Source organism: Pyrgilauda ruficollis, unplaced genomic scaffold, assembly GCF_017590135.1.
Source record: "Pyrgilauda ruficollis isolate IOZ18807 unplaced genomic scaffold, ASM1759013v1 scaffold47, whole genome shotgun sequence".
NCBI lineage: Eukaryota > Metazoa > Chordata > Aves > Passeriformes > Passeridae > Pyrgilauda > Pyrgilauda ruficollis.
Window position 1 is genome coordinate 4,375,615 of NW_024526266.1, and position 24,004 is coordinate 4,399,618.

General features: G+C 51.4%; 1 protein-coding gene and 1 long non-coding RNA gene across 4 annotated transcripts in view; one reads left to right on the forward strand and one right to left on the reverse strand.

The window, feature by feature from the left end:
* Positions 1-430: 430 nt before the first annotated feature.
* Positions 431-3,409, reverse strand: LOC121359829. Of its 3 annotated transcripts, none has more exons than XR_005956090.1 (3): positions 3,229-3,409; positions 1,913-2,287; positions 431-653 (listed from the first exon to the last, which is right to left on the reverse strand). It is a non-coding gene; the product is annotated as an uncharacterized LOC121359829 (long non-coding RNA). The 3 variants fall into 3 exon arrangements; XR_005956089.1 differs by having other exon boundaries at positions 431-1,230; XR_005956088.1 differs by having other exon boundaries at positions 431-1,271.
* Positions 3,410-3,486: 77 nt separating this feature from the next.
* Positions 3,487-24,004, forward strand: part of PRRX1 (paired related homeobox 1) — a 38,271-nt gene continuing 17,753 nt past the window's right edge. Inside the window, exon 1 of the mRNA XM_041479077.1 lies at positions 3,487-3,985. Within this exon, the coding sequence (XP_041335011.1) occupies positions 3,745-3,985 (241 nt within the window). The 5' untranslated portion in view covers positions 3,487-3,744. The remainder of the gene's footprint in view (positions 3,986-24,004) is intronic.

Below are 24,004 nucleotides of genomic sequence, written 5' to 3' on the forward strand. Positions count from 1 at the left end.
AGGAGTGGACATCATTTGTGCCCTCTGCCCTCTCAATCACCAATCTAAACTGCTTGCACCCCATCCAGGCCCTGAAGAGAGCAAAGCTGGAGGGCATTCAGCATGTCTGCAAACAGCTGAGTGTCCTGCAAGGAGCAGCAATAGATGGTGTGTGCATTCTGGGCAGGTTTCCTACAGACACAAGCTTGTTCTGGCTGTCAGCTCCTGCTCCTCACTGCCCCCCTGCATTATTTTCTTATTTAATTTCTAGGATGAAACACATTTGGCAGATCAAAAAAGGGCTCTAAGACTTCACACACTGAAAATGAAGTAGGGGAGACCCAAAGGACTTTCCCTCACTGAGCAAAATGCTTCTTCATCTGAATGCCATGATACCATCATCCAGCTAAGGACATACAGGTTCTTCTGCCTGGTTTCTTTTATTCATACCCAGGTGGAAGAAAAGCTATTTAGGACACATGAAAGAAGGGGGCAATCTGTGCTGGCAGAGGAAGGCTTGGCTTTCTTGCTGCTTTGCACCCTCCTGCTTCCCACTAGTGCCAGCCCCAAGGGGTGTGAGCTGCCCTGGGGATTTTACAGCTGCTCATCTGCTCTGGCTGTTTCTTGTTGGTTCCAAGACTCTTGGGAGGCTCCTCAGGTCCTGTTTGTTGTACCTGAAAAGTGGCACCAAAACTGTGGAGCTCCAAAGCTGCTGTTCAGACAGATGTGAAGGGAATGTTTCTGAGGGTTTAGAACATGCTTGGAGCTGGGAACCACAGGAGCTGCCAGTGCTGGACTTCATGGGAAATTTCAAAAATCAAAATTACACTCCAGTTAGGGGATTTCTCACTGGCACTGTGGGGTGTTTGTGATTTTCATTGAGAAAGCAGAAGCAAAACGTGCTGGTCATCTGCAGAGATGCATATATTTGGGGTTCCCCTTCTTGAAATGCAGCTAGGGAAGGGAAAATGGGGGAGTTTGTGGTTTTTGCTTCACTTTCTCCCAGTGTTGGACATGATCACAGCAGAGGGGAGGTAGGTTTTGAGGCAAGGCTCCAGCTGGTGAGTCTCACTGATGTCCTTCAAAATGATATCCACTTGTGGGAGCAGGAAGGGCAAAACTGGGTCTGGCTGTGGTGTGAGGCTGAGCCTTTCAGCTGTGGGCACTTCACCAGGCAGACTTCTGGCGGTTTCAGGACTTTTGGGCTTTTTCTTCTGCTCCCTTGCTAGGAGTGGCTCAGTTGCTCCTGCCCTGCTGGGAGTGTGAGCAGAAGGCAACCATTTGCTGGACAGCTGGGAAAGGGAGGAATGGGGCTGTAAGCAGCCTCGGGGCAGGTGCACACTGGAGAGGAAAAGTGGGATGGGAGGATGGGGAGCTACTTGCTCAGCTTGACACCAGAGCAGTGGTGAGGGAGGAAATAAATGTCTGATCAACTTCTTGATGGCCTGTGGGATGTTAAAAGGGTGCCTGGCCCTGCTGCCATGGGTCATCTGTGGCATGGCAGTCCTTCCCAGCCTCAGGATTGTGAGAACTGGAGTATCCTGTCACCTCTACTTGGGGTCTGATGCGTCATAAACTGAGCTGGCAGCACAGGCACTGTCCCTGTCAGAGCCCAGGAGGTTCCTGCTGCACTCATTTCCCCATCCTAGGTGTGCCTTGGCATAGGGCCTGTCTGGCCATAACAGATAATTGAGAGGTGAACTGCAGCCCTGTAGTGCTCTGTGCAGGCTTTGCTCCCAGCCTCCTTCCTTCTGGGACAGACAGAGGTGACAGAGTTCCCCTTGGATTCAGCTTGTCCCTCCCACCCAGTGACAGAAATCCAGAAAATTGTGTTGTAGGAGGGGTTCAGGTCACGTTCAGAATGTGAATCAGGCACCCTGTATTGGAATTCAGCCTGTGAGTGCTGCATGTGAGGGGAGCAGCCAGGACTCACTTCAGGATGAAGCCTCAGTTTTGGAGCTGGGTACTTCCTCTTTCCAGGGGAAATTCAGGCTGCATTCCCAACCCCAGGGCTGGCAGGGAGCTTGGTCTGAAGGATGCACTTAGGCATGGGGAGATCTCAGCAGGGATGTCAGTGAGGGCATTGCTGAAGGTGGCACAGAGACCTCTTGGGCTGGTTTCTGTGGCTCCTGCTGACACCTCCAGGGCTAAGAGCAGACCCCCATAAACATCCCGTGGAAAGGGATGTTTATGGCTGGGCCTCTGCAGCACCCACTCAGGACAGCCAGCTGCAACATCCATTTGAAGCAGATCAGGGGGAAAGAGGGTAAAGCCCAGCTCACCAAGAAAGGAGGCAGCAAGCAGATATCTGGGAAAGGCAGAGAAAAGGGCATTTCATGATCAGGGTATGTACAGGTGATCACCCACCTTGCCTCTCCTGAACCTGCAGAGCCAGGGTACAAGATGCCAGAATACAAAAGCCAGCCAGATACAGCTTTGCACACCCATGTGGAGGCACAGCTCCTTCCCCATCCAACACGTGGACATGTACCAGAGGACATCACACAAACCCTCCTTCAGATGCAGAAGTCACTCCGTGCTGCATACACAGATGCACCCACAGCATTTTCGGTGTGTGTACACCCACATGCTTCTGTGCACATGCACGACTTGCCCCAAAGTTTGTTTTCTTTTCGGCTTTTCCACCCAGAACCCACCAGCTTTGCCTACCCCCCAAACTGGGGACAGCAGAGCTCTGCAGCCCTGCCCTGCTCATTTGGGTCTTTGAGACTGCAAAGGGTAAACTGGGACCAGAGGGGGGGGCCTGAAAGCAAACTAATGATGAAAATGTCTCCTCCATGCCTGTGCCTTAATTAAATGCATGGAGAGACTCGGCGAAGCACATCTGTTTTCAATCTGGAGCCCTTTGATGGCATCAAATGTTCTTTCCCCAGATCAGGGGGGATGGAAATTCTGGGCCGGCTGTGGCAGCTCGGAGCCGCGGCTGCAGCCCCCGGGAGCAGCGGCCTTTGCTGCCCGCGGCTCCGGCCCCTCACGGCCGCCGCCTGTCCCCGGCCACAGGGCCGGCACCGCCTGCGGGGACCTCTGCTTGCCGGCCTCGGCAGCTCCGACTGTGTCCTCGGGCTTTTTTTTGTTTCTTTTTCCCCTTCCCTTCTGTTCTTTTCACTTTACTCTCCTATTGGTCTGTTTCTCTCAGTTCTCTGCTGCACTTTTCCTTCCTTTTGCGCTGTTTTTCCTCTTCCTTCCCTCTCTCCTGTTCGCACTTTCTCTTCCATTACCCTCGCTCACCTTTTCATCTGCATTTCTCATTTTCGCTATTCCTCTCCACCCTCCTCTCCAGGTGCAGCGCCGGCCGGCAAGGGGGGCCTGCCCAGCACCCCCCTTGGCCTCAGCCGCGGGCCCGCCGCTGCCACCCCCGGCCCGGTGCCACGTCCCGGCGGGGCCCCGCGGGCCGCCCTCCCCCGGGTGCCCGGAGCCGCCCCCGCCGTTTGAAGTGCGGGGCGGAGGGGAGGGGAGGGCAGCGCAGGGGCGGAGGGAGCGGAGCCGGCGGCAGCGGGGGCGGAGGGACGGGGCGCACCCGCCCCAGCGGCCCCACAGCCGCCCTGCGCCTCTCGGCCGGCGGCAGCTCCCCGCGCCGCCGCCCCGGCGCCCCGAGCCGGCCGCCGCCTCTCCCCTCCGGCATGTTTTAAGCCCGGCCCTGCCCGCTCCCCTTCGGGCTTCCCTACCCGCCGCCGTCGGGTCCCGTCCCGTTCGCCCCGGTGGGCGCCCGCGGGGGGCGAGGGCAGAAAAGCCCCGCTCGGCACCATGGCGTCCAGCTATGCCCACGCCATGGAGAGGCAGGCCCTGCTGCCCGCCCGGCTCGACGGCCCCGCCGGCCTGGACAATTTACAAGCCAAGAAGAACTTCTCCGTGAGTCACCTGCTGGACCTGGAGGAGGCGGGCGACATGGTGGCCGCCCAGGCGGAGGAAGGCGGCGGCGAGCCCGGCCGGAGCTTGTTGGAGTCCCCCGGGCTGACCAGCGGCAGCGACACCCCGCAGCAGGACAGTAAGTGCGGGGGCATCCTCCCCTTCCACCTCTCGCCGGGGCAGCCGCGGCGGGCGGTGCCGGCTCCGAGGGGGCTGCGCTGGTGCTTAGCCCGGTTTCCCCCGCTCCCCGAGCCCCGGCGGGGTCGGCACCCGCCTGAGTGTGAAAACCTTTGGTTTCCCCCAGCCGCGTCCCAGCAAAGGGGCGACCTGCCCTCCACCGCCGCGCCCGTCGGGTCCGGTGCCGTGGCTCCTGCACCCTGCGGGGAACCGGAGAACATCCCGGGGAGCAGAAGCGAGCAGCATCGGGCCCGCGGGCTCGGCCCCCTCGTCCATTCCTTGGCGGGTTGGGCTGAGAACGGCGCTTGGCTGGACGGGGCGAGGCGCGGTAGGCGCTGAGCAGCCATCCGTCTATCCATCCCTCCCTCCCATCCATCCATCCGCCCCGTCCGTCCGTCCGGCCCGTCGGAGCGGGCACCGGCGCCGTGGTTAGCGGGACACCGGGAGGCTGCTCAGGGATCTGGATGAGGTCCGGACCATTGTCCGATGCCCTGCCCAGAGCGCCGGGGCTCGCAAACAGCCCGAGGGTGCGTGCGCGGCTCCCAGGTGCAGCCGCAGATTGCCGCTCCCCGAGCCCCGGTTCTCCCCGATCCGGGCAGGGAGGGGACAGACGGGTCTCGGAGCTGCCCGTCCTGAGCAGTCCGAGCTCGGCAGCTCGGGTAGCCGTGAGCCAGCAGCCCAGCGGCCGTGGGTAGCGGGATGGGCCCCGGCTTGCGCGGCGTTTTCCAAGCGCCGCGTGTTGTTTTCCAAGGGCAGCGCTGTCAGAAAGGCTGAGGGGGATGTGCAAGGGCTGTGCAGGGTCAGTAACCCCCCTTTAGCCGCTCTCTGTTAAAATAATTACATCCCCGGCCCCAGGAGTTCCGTGGGGGTCCGGGCTGGCCGCGGCTGCGGACACGGGCTCACTTCCGAGGGAGCTTCCCGGGGAAGAACGGGGAAAAAAACAACAAAACGAAACGAGAAGCGAACGAAAACGCCAACTGCAATTTTCGTTCGCTTTTCGATTTTTTTATTGGTTTGGTTTCTGTGGCTTTTTTTCTCCGCGGGAGCCGCCTCCGACCCTCTTTTCCCCGTGGATCCGACGTGGTTTTCTCGGTATTCCGAAGGAAACCGAGCTGGGGCAGCGGGAAGCCTTCCCAAAAGCAGCCGCTCCTTGCAGAAGCGCCCGTGGGATGCCCGGGCTCGGCCCGGCCGGATGCGTTCCCGGCGGGGAGCATCCTCCGGGAGCGCGGCCGGAGCGGAGCGAGCGGTGCGCGGCTGCCGGAGCGGCTCCTCTGCTCCCCCGAGAGCCGGATCGACCGCCGCTGGGACATGGCTTAGAAATATTTCCTTCCCAGGACCCGGAAAACTGCAATTTCTGGCTTTAAAGGTGTGTATTTTAGTGGGGAAAACAGTGATTGCAGCTGCCCCCGATTCGGCAACTTGTGCCGCTGGAGAATCTGCAAGATATCAAATGCAGACAAGTTTTTTTTTGTTGTTGTTTTTTTTTTTTTTTTTTTACTTCTGCTCTCTACCCTATTTAGTTTATCATATTTTATTTGGATTTACTCCTGATTTACTACGATTTTCTCCTGATGTTGCCCCTTGCCAGCTGCGAGCTCGGTCAGCGTGGAAAAGGAGAACTGCATTTCACCAATACTCACCTTGCTCTTAAAGCGTGAAAAGAACCCCCCAAAAAAGCAGTCCAAGGGCTTATTTTCTAGCCAGCACTGCTGAGCAGGGACCAAACTACAGCTTCAATTAATTTAGAAATTCTCTGAATGCTGTAAAAGTTTTAATACCGTTGCGGTGAATTAGAAAGTTTTAGAAGTATTCTAAAGTAAGCAATGACAAAAAAAAAAAAAAAAAAAAGAAAGGGAGAGGTATAAATTCCACCAGGTTTATTGGGCAGAACTGTCATCTGGGCTTTCTGGCTCTCTCATGGATGCATTTAGCACATCCCGGGAGTCTCTGTGCCTCAGTTTCCCTGTAAGTGTTATGCAATCCATGCAGGAAAGGGACTGTGCTGGAGCTAGGAAGTGCAGCAGAGGTAGGAGCTTTTCGCGGTGAAAAATGAGAACTGGTTCAGTGGAAAAGCTAACACAGGGCTCAGTTACTTTCCATGTTTTTAAGTGAGAAAAGGTAAAAGATGTTTGAAGAAATTGCGGATTTCTCAAGAATACTAAAAATGTTCTTCCAACCTGAAGGAAAATCAGCTGGTCTGCCACTGATTTTTGTTCCAAACTGAAGCGAAAAACCAAATTATTGGTGCTATTTTTGTAAACAAAAGTTAAGAGAAGAAGTTTGATGCAGAAATTACAAAAGGTTTTGTTTGGATGTTTGAAATTGAAGGAAATATTTCACCACTGTTTTTTTTTTTTTTGAGAGAGATTCAGGATAAAACATTTCTCTTATTAAAAAGAAAAAACCAACCATTCCTGGGAGTAGCTGTGATTGTAACATTTGCAAGGAGAGCTGTCCGTGGGTTAAGGAGCTGAGTTTGCAGCAGTGCTGCGGAGCTGTCATTCTTACCTAGTTCACTTCAACTCGTAGCTCTGAACACCTTCCCCTAAAAGCTGATAAACATCAGGGCAAACCTCCCTGCCTCTGCTGCTTGGCTGGGAAGGCTTTGCAATCGCAGTTCCAATTTGTGACAAAATAACCTGTTAAGATAAAACCAATTCTTGCTGTGGTAGCACAGCTTTCGCTAACCCCAGCTAAAGCTGGGATAAAAATGCTGAGTTGAGGGGATCCCCCAAACTTCCCAGAAAAGGCAATGATCTCCTCTTGCTTTTGTGCCCTTTGAGGGTGACAGAAACCTGTCACTTGTCTATGGGTTCCCAAAGCTTGTGGCTCTGGGGTAATTCTCAGTTGTTATTTAATTTTTTTCAGATGGGTATTTTTGACTTCTGCTTTTTCTTTTTTTCTTTTTTGGTTGGTTTGTTTGAGACTCGCTGTTGATGGCTCATAAAATGATGTGGAGAAAGCATGAACAGCAAAAGAAAAATTGTTACACTGGGATTTCTCTTGTAAGGAGTGAATAAACCGTGCTTCAGTCCATTACATGCTCAAGTTCTGTGTTTTGGAGTTTTTGCTGTCCTTTAATCTCTCTTCGGTATAAAAGTGCTGGCACTCAGGTGGCTGACAGATTATATCAGGCTCAATCCCAATTAAAGCTGGACACAGGCTGCCTGAGTCCCCCCATGATTTTTTTCCTGTCCCGGTGAGCATCGTGACCGCTCAGTGCTGCTGCTCCTTCTCAAGGAAATGCCAGAAGCCCTACTGGGACAAGGTGAGTGGGTTCCTCTGCTCAGGCAGGTCAGGCAGAGCATCGTGGGGCTTCAGCTTCTCTTCCCTGGCAGCAGATTGAGGAAAGGCTTTTTCAGCCTTCTCACTGTTGGGTGATGGGGCTCATCTCCCCAGGATTTTGCACAGCTCAGAAATAGGTGTTATTTCAAGAAAGGACTGACAGATTCAGGGAGGGCTGAGCACGGCTGCTCACTGCAGCAGTGTTTGGAGGCAGTGTCCCGCTCAGGGAGCCGCCAGTCACAGGCTGGGAGGATGAGCTGGGGCAGAGATCTCTCTCTTGCTGCCTGGGCTTAAACCCTCTGACTGCTGTTCCTGGCTGTCTGAAACAGCATCCTGAGCTGGAGGACTTTGGGTCTGCTCCCACATGGCTATTCATTTTGCCTTAATTGCCTCTTTTTAATCAGAACAAGTGAGGTTGCTGCAGGAGTAAAAGAGAGTGTCTGAGTACTGAATTGTCTGTGCTCCTGTGCCTCTCCATCCTTCACCAAAAAAAAATTGTAATAAGAGGTGGAAAAGCTCTGCCACTGCTTGGAAATGTGGAAGGCAATTCCTTGGGCTGCTGAGTTGCTGAGGGTGAAGGTGAGAAGAAGCGCCTGGGACATTTGCAGGGTTTCTTTGCAAACCTCTGCTTTATCTTGGACTGTTGAGCATCTCTTTCGTTAGTAAATCACAGCCCTTATTCTCCGAAAATGCAGAGTCCGTAGACAGGGGATGTACAACTGATAGATAGAGGAGGGAAAAACTGATCAAACCCAGGAGTTTTCTTCCTGTCTTGTCCTGCTGATGGACAAAGACTCTTGCGGCAGCAACTGTGCTGGTGTCCGCAGGTTACACCGGCGTGAGCCGGGGAAGCCGCTGGTGCCTCAGTCCCCACCAACAGCAGCAAATCTTCCCCAAGAAAGACTCTCCAGAGTTCTCCTCGTCCAGAAACCGACGTAGGAAAAGCCAGGATCAGATCATTACTATTTTTAAGGTGCTTGTTATAAATTATCTGCCTGAAAAACGCAGTTCTTTGTCGGCAACATCTTTGCGCGTGCCGGTTTTACTGCGCGTATCCTCAAGGCTTTGAGGAGAGCTCGCTTGACTGAAGGTTGAGTAACAGATAACTAACACCAAGCAGTTGTTAGAAGTTTAATTAACTCCTTTCCATTGGTGTTCTTTGGGCATATCTATCTAATTTTTGCCTCAGGCTGGCAGATGTGTGGTTATTGCAGTAAGTATCGCGGTGTCAGATATTTTTCTTGCATCCCTGAATCCTGCAGTTTGAAGTGGGAAAACGTTTTGTGTTTGTTATGTAAATTCCTGGACAAGAAGATGGAAATGTGGCTCTGCCACATATCTGGAGTCTTAAATAAAAAAAAAAAGGCACAAAGAAATAAACGAAAATGGTCAAGGTACTGTTATTAACAAAGAAAAAAAGAGCCATGTGAATGTAGAGGAGGGAGCTGGCTCTGTTTGTGAGTGCTTTTCCTTTTCAGGGGTGAAAAGAAACTTCTATTTGTTTGTGAATTTCACTTTTTTTAAATCATAATCAGTTTTGCTTCCTGGTTCTCATGGTCTCCTAATTTGCTGATGGTATTTGTGTTTTCAATCCATCCACTCAGAGCTTCCAACTTTTTAATTTGAAAAAGATTTTGCCGAAGGTTTTTACTTTCCCTCCTTCCCCCCTTAATGTAATGAAAACATTTCCATGAAAATTAGATTTTGAAATCTCTCATAAAACTGAAAGGTTTGGTCTAAACTGCTTGAACGCTTTTAATGAACATCAGCTTTCTGTCATCTGCACTGAGTTTCCACTGCTAGCCGGTCTATTTTCCATCTTTTTGATGATGTATAAAGCAGTGATTGCATGGGAAAATATTATCTCAGGGTTAATTTGTGCAGGCCTTACTCACACGAGTCATTGCATGTGATTCAATGGACCACTTATGTGTGTGCCAGTTGATGAGTATTAGTGTTTGAAGACTTGACCAGCAGCCTTGAGTCATGCAAAAAAGGTCTTTTTTTCAGTTGGTGGAGTATTTTTTTGCGGGCATGGAACGGTTTTGCTCTGCAGTCAGGAGCTCGATCCTTTTTCCTCTCGGCAGAAGTGCAGAATGCATCAAAATCTGTGATGTGAGGGAGCCTGAAAGGAAGAGCAAGAGCACAGACAGAGCAGAAGCAGGAGGGGCTGGGAGAGTTGGGTCTTTGACAAGGCAGACACAGAATTACAGGGTTGTAATTCCTTCAAAGATGTATTTTTATTTTTCCCCCTGGTAACCGAGTTGACTCCCATGGTTTTTGACATCACCAGAATGACTTGATGGGATTATAGGTGTTTATTCCTGGTTGCGAGTTGTTTATGATATATTTAATCGTTTTTGAAACCCATATTAAGTAGCCCTGAGGGAGCTGTGTTCCTGCTGGGCCTCTGTTGCATAATGAAGTACATCACGAATATTTACCAAGTGTCACAGTATTCCAGACTTGGGCCTCTGTTTCTGGGGAGGATGAATCACTGCACTGCTGGTTCCCCACCCTGCTCGCCTTTCCTAAAGGAGGCTTGGATTTTGGGGTGGATTATGGAGATTTGAAGTGAAACTCATCACAGTCTGGCTGGAGGAGCTGTTGTCCATGGCTCTGATGTTTGAAATGTCCTCTTGGCTTTACATGCAGGGTACAGAAAGGCTTCAGCTTCTGCTTGGGTGGTGGAGCAGGTTTTTAGTCTGGTTACCCCAAGAAAAACCTGTTGTTTGGTCGCTGCATGTGGGAAATATCTTCAGAACCCGCTGGCTGCTCTGGTGGGAGAGCAGACAGCTCCAAGGAGGGGTGAAATGGCAGTCTGGAGGGCATGGAGAAGGATGGCAGCAGTGCCTCCTCCTGAGGGGGAGATGCAGCACAAATCCAGCCTCTTACCACCCACTGGAGATCTCTGTGGAGGCTCTGTGTTACAGACTCAGTGGAAACTCACACGTGTAGATGTAGGCGCCACCAGCCCCACAGTGTAGGGATTTGTCCTTTGTCACCCTGTGTTGGGACAGTTTTCCCATTGTCCAAGGCCAGCACAGCTCCCATAGCTCGTCAGCACCTCAGGGGCTTTTCAGCTATGATTGGTTTTATGGAATTCCAGAATGGTTTGGGTTAGAGGGGCCTTAAAGAGCATCCAGTTCCAACCCTGACACCTTCCACCATCCCAGGGTGCTGCCAGCCCTGTCCAGCCTGTCCTTGGACACCAGGGACAGCCACAGCTTCTCTGGGCAACCTGTGCCAGGGCCTCACAGGGAAGAATTCCATCCATTTCATTTCTTAGCTGGAGATAACTTGAAGTTTTTCACGGCCCTGCTCACGTGTGCATTGTAAATGTGGGTTTGCCCTGGAAATCTGTGCTGTGTTCCTAACCTGTGTTTCCCTTCCTGCACTGTTCCTGCTGGGCCCAGCTGATCCCTGGAAGATTCTGCTGTGAGGTGGGGATGGGAGCTCAGCAGAGCTGCCCTGCCTTGTCTGCTGGCACTTTGGAGGCATCACTTAAAAAGAAGTTTCTTTCAAGTGAGAGCGTCTGGAGGATTCTGGCTGAGAAGGGAAGGGAGCAGTGGTGCCGAAGCCGAGGGCCACCTCCTGCAGTGGAAGATGTCTGCAAGGATGAGTCTGTGAAGGCCAAGAGGGAAGAGAGGCCTGATGAGCAAGCCAGGGAGCATCTAATTCAGCTTACATAGCGTTCTGGGCTCCTCTCTCACCTCCAGGGGCTGAGAAAAGGTTACACCACTGTTTAAAGCACTGTCCCAGACAGTCTGGATTTCATACGTGCCCATGTGAAGTGAACGTTTGTCTTGGGGTGGCAGCCCAGGACATCCTGGTGCCTTGTGTTCCTGGAAGGGAAGGTTAGATGAGAGGCAAAGGGAGCCAGCTGCACTCTTAACAAATCACTACATCCTATTGCAGCGTCCAGTTCATATTCCACCCAAATTTTCCCCCATTCTGGCTAGAGAAATTTTCCTACAGGAGAAACTCCAGCCAGTCAGCAAGACTGCTGGGCAGGGCAAACATCCAAAGAGACGCTCAGGATCTGGCTGGGACCCTCTCCACGTCTTGATGAGCTGCTCAGGCAGCAAAACTGCTTTTGCACCGAGAGCTGGAACTCATCAGTAGCTTGGGGACACTGCTTCCTGCTCTGAGCCCACCAGCGGATGAACTTCTCCTCTGGCCTCCTTGACCAAACCAAAATCAAAGTTCCCCATGGTCCTGCCAGTCTGGGGCAAGAGGGAATTGCCAGCAGCAGCTGCTGAGTGGGCAGGCTTGGGAAAGGAAAATGGAATCATGCTCTAAAGGGAACAGCAGGGCACTGGGATCCAAGCAGGGTGCCTGGTGCTGATGGAGCAAGGGTGGGTGGCTGCAGAAGGCAGCATCCAAGCAGCTTCCAGCCCTCTCAGTTCAGGTGCTGGAGCAGTGAAGGTTGAGGTTTTGAGCTCATGGGAGCCTGGAGTGGTCTGTCTGCTCTGGGGTTTGCTGTTCTGCGGAGTGAGTGGTGGCAGAGCTGGGCTGAGCTGCAGCCAGTGTGCCAGCGAGGCCCTCAGACCTGCTCAGTGCCTCTGGAAATCATCTTCTTTTTTGGAAGTGTCACTAATACGATCCACATTTGTATAAAGAAAAAAAAAAAGCCAGGGATGCTTGCAGCTTTCAAAGAGCTGTCACTTCTCCCCGTGTCAGCTCAGCCGCGGCGGGGCTCGGTGGGGATGGATTGGACTTAAAAGGGAAAAGTGCCTGAGCCGTAACAGTGAAAACAGAGTGTTAATGCTCTGGGGCTGCTGCTGCAGAGGGCTGGCCTTGCTGGTGGCTCTGCAGGCAGCTCCTGTCCCCACCATGCCTGGGCTGGTTTCCCGTCAAGCTTTAGAGCCCTCTCCCCACACTGTGGCCCGAAGTGCCGGTAGCACTTCGTGCTGATCGTCCTGCCAGCAGCCTCACCTCTACCCTGGCGGGAGGGAGGGCACAGAGCAGGGGTTTGTGAATCCAGCACAGAGTTCCTGCTCGGGGTGGATGGTTCCTGTGAACCAGGAAGGTGGAGACCAGGCTGTGTCCCAGGGAAGGCTGGCTGTCGGCACGGGCTGCTAGCGCTGCCTGTCCAGTGCCGAGTACTTGAGCTTGTCAGGGGAAATGTGGTGGTGATTTCACACTGAGGGAGAGGAAAAAAGCTCTCAAGACCAGCCCAGAGCCAAGCTCTGTGTTCTGCTGCCTTTACTGTGACTGCTGATAGGACTCTGTGTCTGTCCAGGGGAGCTGAAGTGGGGTGGAAGCACAGCGTAGATTTGATGCACACGCAGCACGCAGCCCCTGGAGGAGGGCGATTCTCCGTGTGTTCCCCTGGCAGTGAGGGCTGCTCCACTTGGGAGAACTGCAGGGCAGGTTTTTAGGGTCAGGTGTGTGCTGGTTCTGGGAGCAGCCTACCCAGAAAAGGCTTGCACCCAAAATCTCAGTTGGAACAGAAGGGCTTTTCTTCCTCCAAACTTCAGACCAGATGACCCAGCTTGTCTTTTGTTGCTCAAATACACCTTTGTGTGTTGGCCACAGAATCTTGAGGTCTGTTTTACTTCATACTCCCTGCCATAACTTGACCAGGATCACCTTGCCATGCCTCAGTTTTCCTACCAATATAACTGGGTACAACCTGAGCCCTAATTAGGGGCTTTGGAATTTTCTGGCTATGTGTGCTATGTAAGAGCTTGGCTTAAACAGCAGTTTGGGAAGATTTTCCTCCTTCTGCACCATCCCCATCAGACTGCTATTCCATCTGCTTGTCTTTGTAGAGTTAGCATTGAGAATATCCCCTTCCAAGACCTGGAGCAACCTCAGCAAGGTTTGTTCCTGCAGGGAATCCACCTGATGCTCCTGAGTGCACCCCATGCCCTTGGGGCAGAGCTGTTTGCTGTGTGCACCCGCCCATGGGCTGGGATTGCTTTCAGGTTTAGATTTTTGCACGTGGATGTCAATCTCCTGAACATCTTGGGGTGCCTGGCCTCTCCACAAGACCAAGAGATGCAAGGAGCAGCACGTGCTGATCAGCTGGAGGGTCCCTGGAGTGTTTGGTGGCAGGCAGTGAAATTCCCAGCGGCTGGTTGGGATGGTCACAGTCTTTTTCTTGGCTACAGCCTGCTCTTGAATGTTTGGCCAAAAAAGATCGTTACTTAGAGTTTGTTTCATTTGGAAAACTTCTGATACGTGTCATGGAAACTAGGAGGACTGCTCAGGAATAAATGCTTGCAGCACTATGCTTGTTTGTGATTTGTTTTTCATTGTTTTCCCTCAAAATTTTTTTTAAAAAAATCAACTCATCAGTAAAAAGAAACAATCACCTGTGATTTAGGAGAAGGATCTCTCATTGTAAATAATAAATTACTGTCAGGAGACCAGGCAGACAGAATGGTTGATGAATATCCTGCAGGCTGAAAGTTGTTTATCAAGCCTGTTTGAAGACTTATGACTAACAAGCTCATTTACAGAGCTTGGAGTCTGTTCATGAACCGTTCTCCAGCTGGGAGGATGTGGGAATCATCAGAAAATGTATTCACAAGTTACTCGATCATTTAAAAAAACGATCAAACAAACAAAGACTGGTTTTTGGAAGGGAACTGTAAATTCCTCGTTTCCCCCCACTGGGTTTTCTGAGGCATTCCCGTTAGGAAAATGCTGGGCCTGGAGAAGAATGCAGAGCCCCAGTTGCTCACTAATGACCTATTTTGGTGCAAACCCCCTGCTCAATGCCCTGCCACCAGCCAAGCCCTCCAGCTGCGGGTGAGCTGCTCCCCCATGAGATCCAGCTTGTCTCCACCAGTGATTCCCAGTGGAGAAGTTTGGCTTGCTGGGGGAAGAGGTTGCCCATGCTCCTCTGGTGAGATCACAGAGATTTCCCCATGTCACAGTGCAGTGTTTCTCCCTGGAAAGGAGGGCAGGATCTGGGATGAACTGGGAGCAGAGAGGCTCCCTTGGAGCGCTGTGGATCCATGCCTTTTGCAAATCTGCTTGTCTGGCCTTGGACCAGCTCTCCTGCTCGATGCAGAACACCACATCTTTATGAGAGGCAGATGTTTTTCACCCCCAGCATGTCCTACAGCTTTGCCTTGTTTGTGGGGCATCCTCTCCCTGTGCTGCTCGGCCTTGGGAAAGGCTCCAGGTGGGCTCTGTGTGTCAAGGAAGGTGCAAACTGAGTCAAAAAGAGTCCAGAGAAGAGCTAAAGAGAGCTCTGGCTCCAGTTTAGAAGGAAGAAAGAGGTGCTCAGGCTCAAGTATAAACTGAATTCCAAGCCCACCTACTGCTGTTGCAGATGTGAGGCAGTAGGGAAATCATCCCAGGTCTGGAGAGGGTAAGGAAACCTTGGAAGAGATTTCCTTGGAAGGAAACCTTGAGACTTAATAACAGATCTGATGGTGACAAACATGTCAAGGAATAAACAGCATAAAGCTCATCCTACCTTGGGAAGGGAATCCTCCCAAGTTTCAGGGGCTGTGTGACTTTAGTGGGAACTTGTTTAATCCTGAGATTCATCTGTTCTGGCCAGCACAATGATGCTGCCTCTGAATTTCCCCCACATTCCAGGCAGGGTGCTGTGCTGTGTGCGGCTGGGATGCCTGTGGGGCAGGAGGCACCCATGGAGCTGAGTGTGGATGGGGAAGGGTCACAGTCACTGGATAGAATGATGGAAAAGAAAAACTAGGATGTGGTTAGCAGGAAAACCACCCAGGAAAGCTGCCCTTCGTCAGTTTGGACAGGTTCATCTTTGTGCATTTTGTGTGTTCCTCTGACCAGAGAGAGTCTGGAGGAGTTTACAGCCAGCAAATGAAGGGGGTGCCTTGTTCTGGGAGGGTTGAAGAGCTCTGTGTGGAGCTGGGTGCTGAATCCTGGTTTTCTTGCTTTGTGATGCCAGGCTCCCTGTTCTCCCTGCCTCTCTTGCTACACCCACAGTGCTGCTCCCCAGGAATCCTCAGAAGGACTTTGCTCTCTGCTCTGCTTCCCTGATCTCCACTCTGAGTGGGGGCACTTTAGGTTGTGTGACAGATCACTGTCCCTTTCGGGCCACACAGTGGCAAGGGCTCTTCCAGACACTTGTGATGATGGAGTGCAATCCACATTTCTGTGACTTTCTAGGTAGAAGCCTTTCTTCCCCCCCTGCCTTTAATCCATCAGAGAAAGGTGGAATGAGAGCCAGTGGCTGGGAGCAAAAGCCAGACATGCATTCAAAGGAGGTAGGAAATGCATTTTTTCGCTGTGAGATGCTGTGTAATCACTAGAAATAACTCCAAAGAAGAGCGCTGGCTGCTGCATCCATGAATGTCTGGAAGCCCTTTTGGAAGAGCAGCTTTTGTCAGCCATGAATTATTGGTCTCACCAGTGGGGTAACTGGGTGAAATGCTATGGCTGAGTCTCACACAGCAACTGAAGAGCTCGGGCTGAGGGAGGGAAGGGAGAGTGTGCTGCAGGGATGTTCCTGCCAGGAAATCAGAACACAGGACCAGATGGAGAGCACAGATCCACTTGGTACGAGTCTGTTTACAGGTTTGAACAAAAACATAGCAAGAAACACAACAGGAAAGCAATGTCCTCATCTCTGATCATAACTCAGGCCCTTATGTGAACCAGCTGCCACACATTTCTGGGACAATCCCGTCTCCAAAATCCCTCTGTTAGGAATAACAGAGATAGGAAAGCCTCTGCAGGTCTGTGAAGGGCAAACATCAGCCATGGGAATAGCCCAACTTTCTCTTGTATTTCAGGACCTCTTTGGAGTTTACTGCAGCTCTGAATGCAGCAGGCTGTTGTGTGTGATTTCTGCTATTTCTGGCCAGGTTGAGGCTCTGAGTGAGCGGCGTCTCCTGTAGCTGCAACCCTGCCAGCTTCGGGAAAAATGAAGAAAACAGGGAGAGCTGCAAATCTAATCAGTGGTGGGAAGAGGGATAAACGTGCTCAGCATCCTCGTGGGACAGAGCATCTCTGAAATGGTGGGGTGAACTCCCTGGGGAGGTCAGAGGTGGCAGTGCAGGGCTGGCACCAGGGGAAGGGAACAGAAGGGTTTGCAGGGTTGGGATGATCAGAGCAGTCAGCCATCCCCTGCATCCACACTCTACTGTGCATTCACTTGTCACCAGCAGGGAAAGAGCTGCTAAACCAGGAATGCCCAAAGGGCTGAAGAAGGGCAGCTCTTCCAGGAAGGTTCATAAAACAAAGCCCTCATGGCTGGTTCTCTGCTCCACCACTGAGCCCATGGCAATGCCTTTCTCCACCTGGCTGGCGTGGTCATTTTCCAGCTCAGTGTTTGTGGACATGTGGTCATGGATGTGCTGCTGGCAAAGGAGTATGGAGCTGTGGAGGTTTCCAAATGTGCTCTGTTCCTAGAAGGGACATTGAGTAAAAAATGTGCCGAGAAATGGTTTGGCAAGTGGTTTTGTTTGGAGGAATTACACTTTCCTTCAGTATGATTAATATCGGGGATGAGGGGGAAAGATCAAAATAATCAAACTGCTTTAAAGACTTCACTGGGCTGGGCCATGTTCAAATCTCAGTCTGGGTGTGAAAAGCCAGGCGGTCTCTGAATTTGTCCCAGATCCTCCAAGCAGGATTCAAGGTTCTGAGTCTATCCTGGTGCCTCCCTGAGCTCATGAGACCTGTGCCAGGCAGAGCTGTGGCTGCAGCCCCAGCGTGTTTGGTGTCACCACGCAGTGCCCACGTACGTCTTGTCACGTGTCACAGCTGAGACAGGGACTGGGAGAATCCTATCTGTGCTGCAGAGACCATCCTTGGAGACCACCATCATCTTTGCCCAGGTCCTTCCGAAAACATGGTTATTCACCTTGCTCAGGAGGTACCACAAGGCAGGAATGGGAAAAGGATTATTCTGAACTCTCTGTGATGTGGATGGATTTTGCTGCAGGATGTGCACTGGCCGTTAATTCTGTTTTGGGGCATCTTTTTTGTAAAGAGAAAAATTCTTGCACATCTGGTGTGCAAGAGAGAGGTGGGTACCTCCCGGGGAAAATGCCCACCCTGACCTGGGCTGGTCCTGTTGCTTGTTTTGAGAGGGTTGAGATGATGCTGAATCCACTGGAGTCAGGGATGCTGTTATTAGCTGGGGAGGCAGCACTGGTCTGTCACCTAACAGTGTTGACAGTCACAAGAGCCAAAGAGAAGGAGACCTTCCTCCTTCAAATGTAGCCTGGCACTTCTCAAGTGAATTGCTTCTACATCAAGAAATGCAGATCCTGTTCAAAAGCAGCAGGCAGAGAACTTCCTTCAGTTCCTGCTGGATAGGAGAAGCCTTCTCCAAATTAAAGCAGTTATGGAGAAAGCAGATGCTTTGAGCAAATACTTTGTTTCTGTGCTTCATTTAAAAGCAGCAGAAGAAAAAAAAAAAAAGATATTTTATAAGCCTCCAAAAGGCAGGGTATCTCTTAGTTTGAAATCTCTTTTTTCCTCCCGGAGTTTGCGGGGTAGAACTTTCAAAGCCCTGAAGAAGTCAGCTCTGAGCAGGCTTTTAAAATAAAGAGCTGAGAGCCATTGTTTGGTGCCAGTGCCCCGCGCTCGCTGTGTTGGGGAAGGATGCTGCTGCGGGAGATGCGGGGAGATGTAGAGGGGCTTTTCTGTTATTCTGGTGCCATCTACTGGCCCGAGCCCACAGGAAGGTGTGTGGCAGCGGGGACTGGAACACGGATGGCCGGGGTGTGGTGGCCAGTGTCCCCCCAGGAGCGGGGGCTGCATTCCCTCCCTGCAGGGCACACAGGTACACTTGGTGCTGCACTCCCCATCTCTGCTTTCTCCGCTATTAATTGTTAAAAATACCAAAATCTGGAGCTTGGTCTGCTCAGTCAGCTCTTCCAGTACTGGTCTTACCAGGAAGGTGAGGGGGAGAGTATTATATTTTCAGGGATGGCCCAATGAAGGCAGGAATGAATGCATCTGACGAGAAAAATCCTGGGCGAAGGGATTTTTCAGAGAATGTGAATGCCGCAGGGGGGTTACATGGAGGTGGCAGTGGGTGATGCCCATGGAGCAGCCTGGGCTGAGCTCTGCTGGCATTCTCCTTTGTTTTGTTGGAGCAGCAGGGTGAGACTCTGGGTTCTTGTGTCTTGTAAAAGGTTGGGCTCACCCAGCTGCTTGGTCTTGGCTGCTGACATTAATAATCCACTTTCCTTTTACTGAGCCACCAGGTTTTCAGAAACTAATAGGAGCTGAATTACCTTCATGATTTCTGTTCAAATGGTCAAAACGTGGTTGAAATTGGCCAATTCCTCAAAAACTGCCATGAGATCATAGGCAAAGAGCGCGTTGCATTGTAAGCATTTCCTCTGGTAAACCAGCTGAAACCAGCTGGGAAAGCCGGGCTGCCCTTCTGGAAGGCACCTCAAGGGATTTGGGATTTGAGGGCACAGTTTCCCCTCTAAACACCTATAGTAAAAGCAGGGCAACTTTGATGAAGGGAGAATGATGCATTTGACTTTATTGATATCAGAAGGTTAATTAATTACTTTATTATACTATATTATTCTGTATTATATTACATCTAAATTGAATTTGCACAAGCACTCAACAGAATTTTGTGACTGTTTGCTGACTGACAGTCTGGAGGTGCGTTTGGCCCTGATAGGCCAAGGAAATAAAACACCATCACTTTGGGCGAACAATTTCTGTATTGCATTTTACTTTTGTACAAACACAGGTGCAGCACATAAGAGGGTTTTTTTCTTCTTCTGAGGTTTTTCACTGCGATTCCCTGAAAATATCCCTGGGAAGTTGTGCTTTGCTTTTCTCTGTGAAGAGAAATGTGGCCACAAACACCCAGCTCCTGTGGGAGGCTGCTGTGAGCTCTGCCCCATGCCTTCTTCCCCATTGCTGCCTCTCTCCTGCTTGCCTCACATTCCAGGCTGGCTTTGCTGTGCTGGTGGCCAAGCCAGCCCCGTGTGGCACGTCCTTGAGGAGAGGATGTCCTCTCTGTTGTGGCTGCTTCAAAGGGCTGAGGCACATCCTGGACTTGCTTCGCTCCAGCGTGGCAAGCTGGGCTTTGAGCAAGGCACAGCCGGCCTTGAGCTCAGCCAGCACAGGGAGCACAGGAAGCCAGGACAGAGGAACAGATCTTTGATGGGGTTTTCCAGCAGCTTTTCCTTGTTTTTTGATTTTGCAGTTTAAGGGCAAGATGCACAGCAGGAGATGGCTCAGGAGCAGCATCTCTGCTCTGGCCAACAGGAGGCATTTCTCCTCCTCTAACCCCTTTGGTTACTGTCAGTAGCAACTTCTAAAGTGTTTGGGTTTCAAGCCTTTGACATTTATTTCCTTATTTCCTCTATTTCCTTATTTCCTCTGATGATTTGATAGAAGTCAAAGCCCTTTCTGTGTGAAAACTGGAAGTGTGGGGAGTAGGTGAAAGTGAAGCAGGCTGGTCCCAGTAACTGGGGCTACCTGCTGGGACAGGACACCTCAAAGCTGTCGGGCAGTCGCAGGGATTTGGTGTTGTTTTGGGGCAGCCTGGCCTGTTTCAGCCAGTGCTGGTGGAGCTCTGGGGCAGATCTGTGATTAGAGTGACCATGGGCACCCTTCTCTCTGGAGGAGTGCAGCAGCAGGGCTCCCGAGGCAGGCACTGAGGATGGGACACTGATTTGGCCACAGGCTGGTAGGTAAGCAGGAAAGGGTGTAACCCATGCCCAGGACTGAGGGTTTTGGTATTTTATCACCTCTGTGCCTAGATGGTAGATTCCATAAAACTGCCAGATGACTGAGAAACAAATGCCTGACCAACAGAAGAGGTTTGTGGGAGAAATCTGTAGATTGTTTCACAGCCTGGGCTCAGCAAGCAAGAGGACTTGAAGTCAGCTGTGCATAAATGATAGTCTTTGGGAGTACTTTAGCTCCCCTGAGCAGAATCCTGTTAGCCAGAACCAAATGTAATATTTGTTTTAGTAACTCATCCATCCTTCATCAGGGATGAGTTTTCCAGCTTAAAAGGAGATTTTTGTCTCCAGCTCCTGTAATGCTTCTAATGCTGGGACCCAATTTGGTTGAAATACGACTTGCGTTTACTTTGCATGGAGACTTGGGGTTTTCTTCCTGTTGGTTTTGATTCAGGAAAGTGTCTCTGTTCATCAGGGGGCACTTGAACTATCTGCTGAGTAAAAGCAGAGTGTGAGCTGGGAGTGGTCGGTGCATCGCTGTGCGTTGGGCCGGATCCGTGGCAGCGGATGACAGCGCTTTGATGCGCTCCTTCCCGTCAGAGGTTGGGAAATAAAACAGGATTCCGGGACACTCACTTGATGATGTTGGCTTGGGAGAGTAAATTTTAAAGACCTTTTTTTTTCCCTAGAGGACTCCAGGGTTTGCCTTCCAGGCTCTGCCCTATAGAAATTGCCATCTGACTTGTAGGCTGGGAAATGGCTGAGATTTTCCTGTGCATTGTCTCAAGTTCGGCATTTCAGCCTTTAGTTCTGTGCCTGACTGGGACAACACCTGGCTCTGCAGGTGGGTTTACCTGACACACTTCAGCTTTTAAAACAAAACAACTGACTAATGACAGGCCATTACTGCCAGGATGCCAGCTTTTGCCTGGTTCACCAAACAGAGTGCCCAGAGCCTTTATGGGAAGACTGTCACTTACTACCTGAATGTGCCATGCCAGCACAGCAAGAGCAAAGCCCAGTCTCAGCATTGCTTGAAGGATCGTGGCTTTTAATTATCTATTTGATTTTTATTTTAGGCTTCAGATTCTGGGGTCGTGTTAAAACCTGGGATGAAAAAAGCACAACTCCGTCAGTGTGTGTACGGTAGGAGGATGAGACTTAGCCAGCTTTAAGGTTAAAAAGGAGCAGAGAATGCAGCAAGAGAAGGCACAGCCAGTCTGGAGCCTGTGTTGATGCTGATCTCCAGCGGGGGCAGTAGCACAGTTCTGGGAGGATCCAGTTTAGGATGTGTGAATATTTAGGTTGGTCCTGTTCTGGCTGCTCCTGCTGTGCATGAGCAATTCTGAGTGGCACAGCCATGGCAAAAGCTCTCCCTCCTCCCCAGCCCAGTAAAGACCCACAATTTGAAGACACACTGATCATCAGACACACTGAATTTGAAGCCAGGTGACAATTCCTGGCCTTGCAGGAGCAGGGGTTAACTGGTGCAGTCTGGGTTTTACAGGTGCTGGAGGGGGCAGGCTGCGTGCCACAGGCTGCAGCTGCCTGCAAAAAGGACTCATTTTCCCCTTTCTTCTCTGCTGGTGTTGCACAAGTTCTGTGGTTGGCTAAATCTCCTTCCAGGACAAGGTAGACAAAGGTTATCTGCCCAATAAACCCCTATCTCTGTAGGTCTGGGGAAGGAAACAGAACAGTTCTTGCCAAGCAGAGGGATGGGAACATTTTACTGCTCACCGAGCAGGCTGCAGGTTTGTGGCAGGAAAACATAGCTCAGGCTGACCTCTCTGGAGCCCCCTTTGAGAACCAGGGTGGAGACTGTTTCTGGACTGTAAAAATCCCTGTCACTTTTTCCAGATTAACTAAAGATAGCCCTGGTGCAGTGCAGGCAGCCAGTGATGGCCTTTCCCTTCCCCAGGCGCTCTCTCTCCTGCGTGCACTCTGTGTGGACACAACATTCATCCCAAGAAACACCAGCAGGGATTCCCGGCTCTGAGCTCTCCTTTTCCAGAGCCTGAGTGGAAAAAAGCTTGAGGGCCTGAGGAGTTTGGTGGCAGAGCTCTTTCCTCCTGCCGGGGAGGTGGGAATAATCCAGGGACAGGGAAGGGAGGCTGCCTTTTGTCCTGGCTTGTGGCTGAGTTGTGCAGGATCAGGAGATGGAGCTCCCAAACCTCCATACTGTTGACCTCACTCTATCCCAGCTGGCCATCCAGCCTGGAGGAATGGGATGCTTCTCTCATATTTCTCCTTAACTGAATGAGATGTGGGGCAATGAGCTTGGGGTGTCTTTGCATCCTGCTTAGAGCTTAGCAGCCATCAGCTTAGCAAGGCCCTTGCAGAAACCAGCTCACTGTGTCCCAAGCCCTGTGGCTGAGCTTGCCAGCGAGCTGGAGAGCTGGGGAGAGGGATATGACCAGGCAGCAGCCTCCTGAGGAGGGGCAGGAAGTGCTGAATTCCCAATCCCCCCGCTGAACCGGCAGCTCGTGCCGAGCATTGTCGCCGAGTGCATTCGCAGCGTTTTATGGGGAATAATCTGTTGTCATCAAAGCCCATGGCAAATTCCATACTTTCTGCAGCTGATGCTAAATAGGTCTTTTGAAGGTTGTAATTTCTCGTTTAACTGGTGCCAGTTGCGAATACTTTGTGTTGAGGAATAACCCCTTCGTGCCAAGTAAAATACAGTGGAAGTCTGTGGCGTGTTTTTCAGCGTATTGTTAGTTACAGCCCTCCTGACAGAGCACATTCTATGCTGAAGATAAATGCTTGGGAGTCTCTTGCCAATTTATGTCAGAAAGGGCTTTTCTTGGATGTCCTCCTCTCTGTGGAAAATGCTTTTCTGTTTTTCCAGCAAACATTTAATGAGCTGTGCTTAAGAGAAAAAGAGGGCCTATTTCAGGACCAGCCCGTCATGCTTTAGTTCTCTCCCAGCTGGTTTGGGGTTCTTTGGGTGCTCTGATCTCTGTTACACCATGCTGCATGGCAGTGGGCTTTGTGTAGCAATTTGCATCTTCCAGGACTTGCCTGGGGGATGTTTCAGTGCACCCAGCACCACTCTGGAGTGTCCCTTGTGCCTGGGATGGAAGGATGATTGCAGCTGACCTGTACCAGAAAACCCAGGCTCTGTCCAGGTTGCAGGTACAGTTGTTGGCACATCAGGACGCTGATGGATTCCCATGCAGGAATTGAATTCAATTTCTGTGACTCCAGGGGAGCCTGGCGAGTTGGTGTGAGTGGGCTGGACTGTGGGGCCACTTGGAGGATGTGCCCACAGGCATCTGGGCTAGTGGTGGCCCATGGCCAGGAGCCTCTGGTTGCTCATAGCTTGCTTCCAGCTCAGCATGTCCAGCACCTGGCTGGCCCCTGGGGCTGGCCAGAGAGGGCATTCAACTGGCCATCCCTGGTCTGGGGGACGTGTGGAGAGCTGCATGAGGAAGAGGGAGAGGAAGGCAGGTTCCTCTGTCAGGGACACCTCTGACCTGCACACTTGTTCACAGGACCAGAGAGGTTGGTGGAGATTTCTTAAGTGACGTTGAAGGCTCTTGAGGTTTCTGTGAGCAGCCAGGAGCAACTGAGCTTTCTTTCCTAGGGGTGAGGTGGTTTCAGAAGTTCCCTTGAGGGATGCTGCAGTGAAGCAGAGAGAAAGCCCATCCCATGGTATCAGTTTCTCGAGGTTGGGACTGAAGGCACTCACTACACACCTGTAATCCCAGTGCTATCAATCTATTTTGGAAGCCTGTTCCACAACCTCAGGTCAAACACAGTGTTCTCTTGTGGGTCTGTGCCTTTAAGCACAGAAAGTTTAAAATTCTCAGCATCCAGGGTTCCAACACCATCGATGCTTTTGTCTAAATCTTTCTAAATCCCAGGTGTGGTCAGTAGGTCAGCGAGGCAGTGCAGCAGTGGGGTGATCTGAGGCTTTGTGCCCTGCTGGCACTGGCAGTGTCTGGGAAATGGGGCTGCAGGGCTCTCCAACCCACCAGCTATCACTTGCGTATGCAGCTGAAATGGAACAGCTGCTCTGTGTGCCTTTATACCACACACTGGAAGTGGTTTCATTACTTGCTGTTATTTTATTT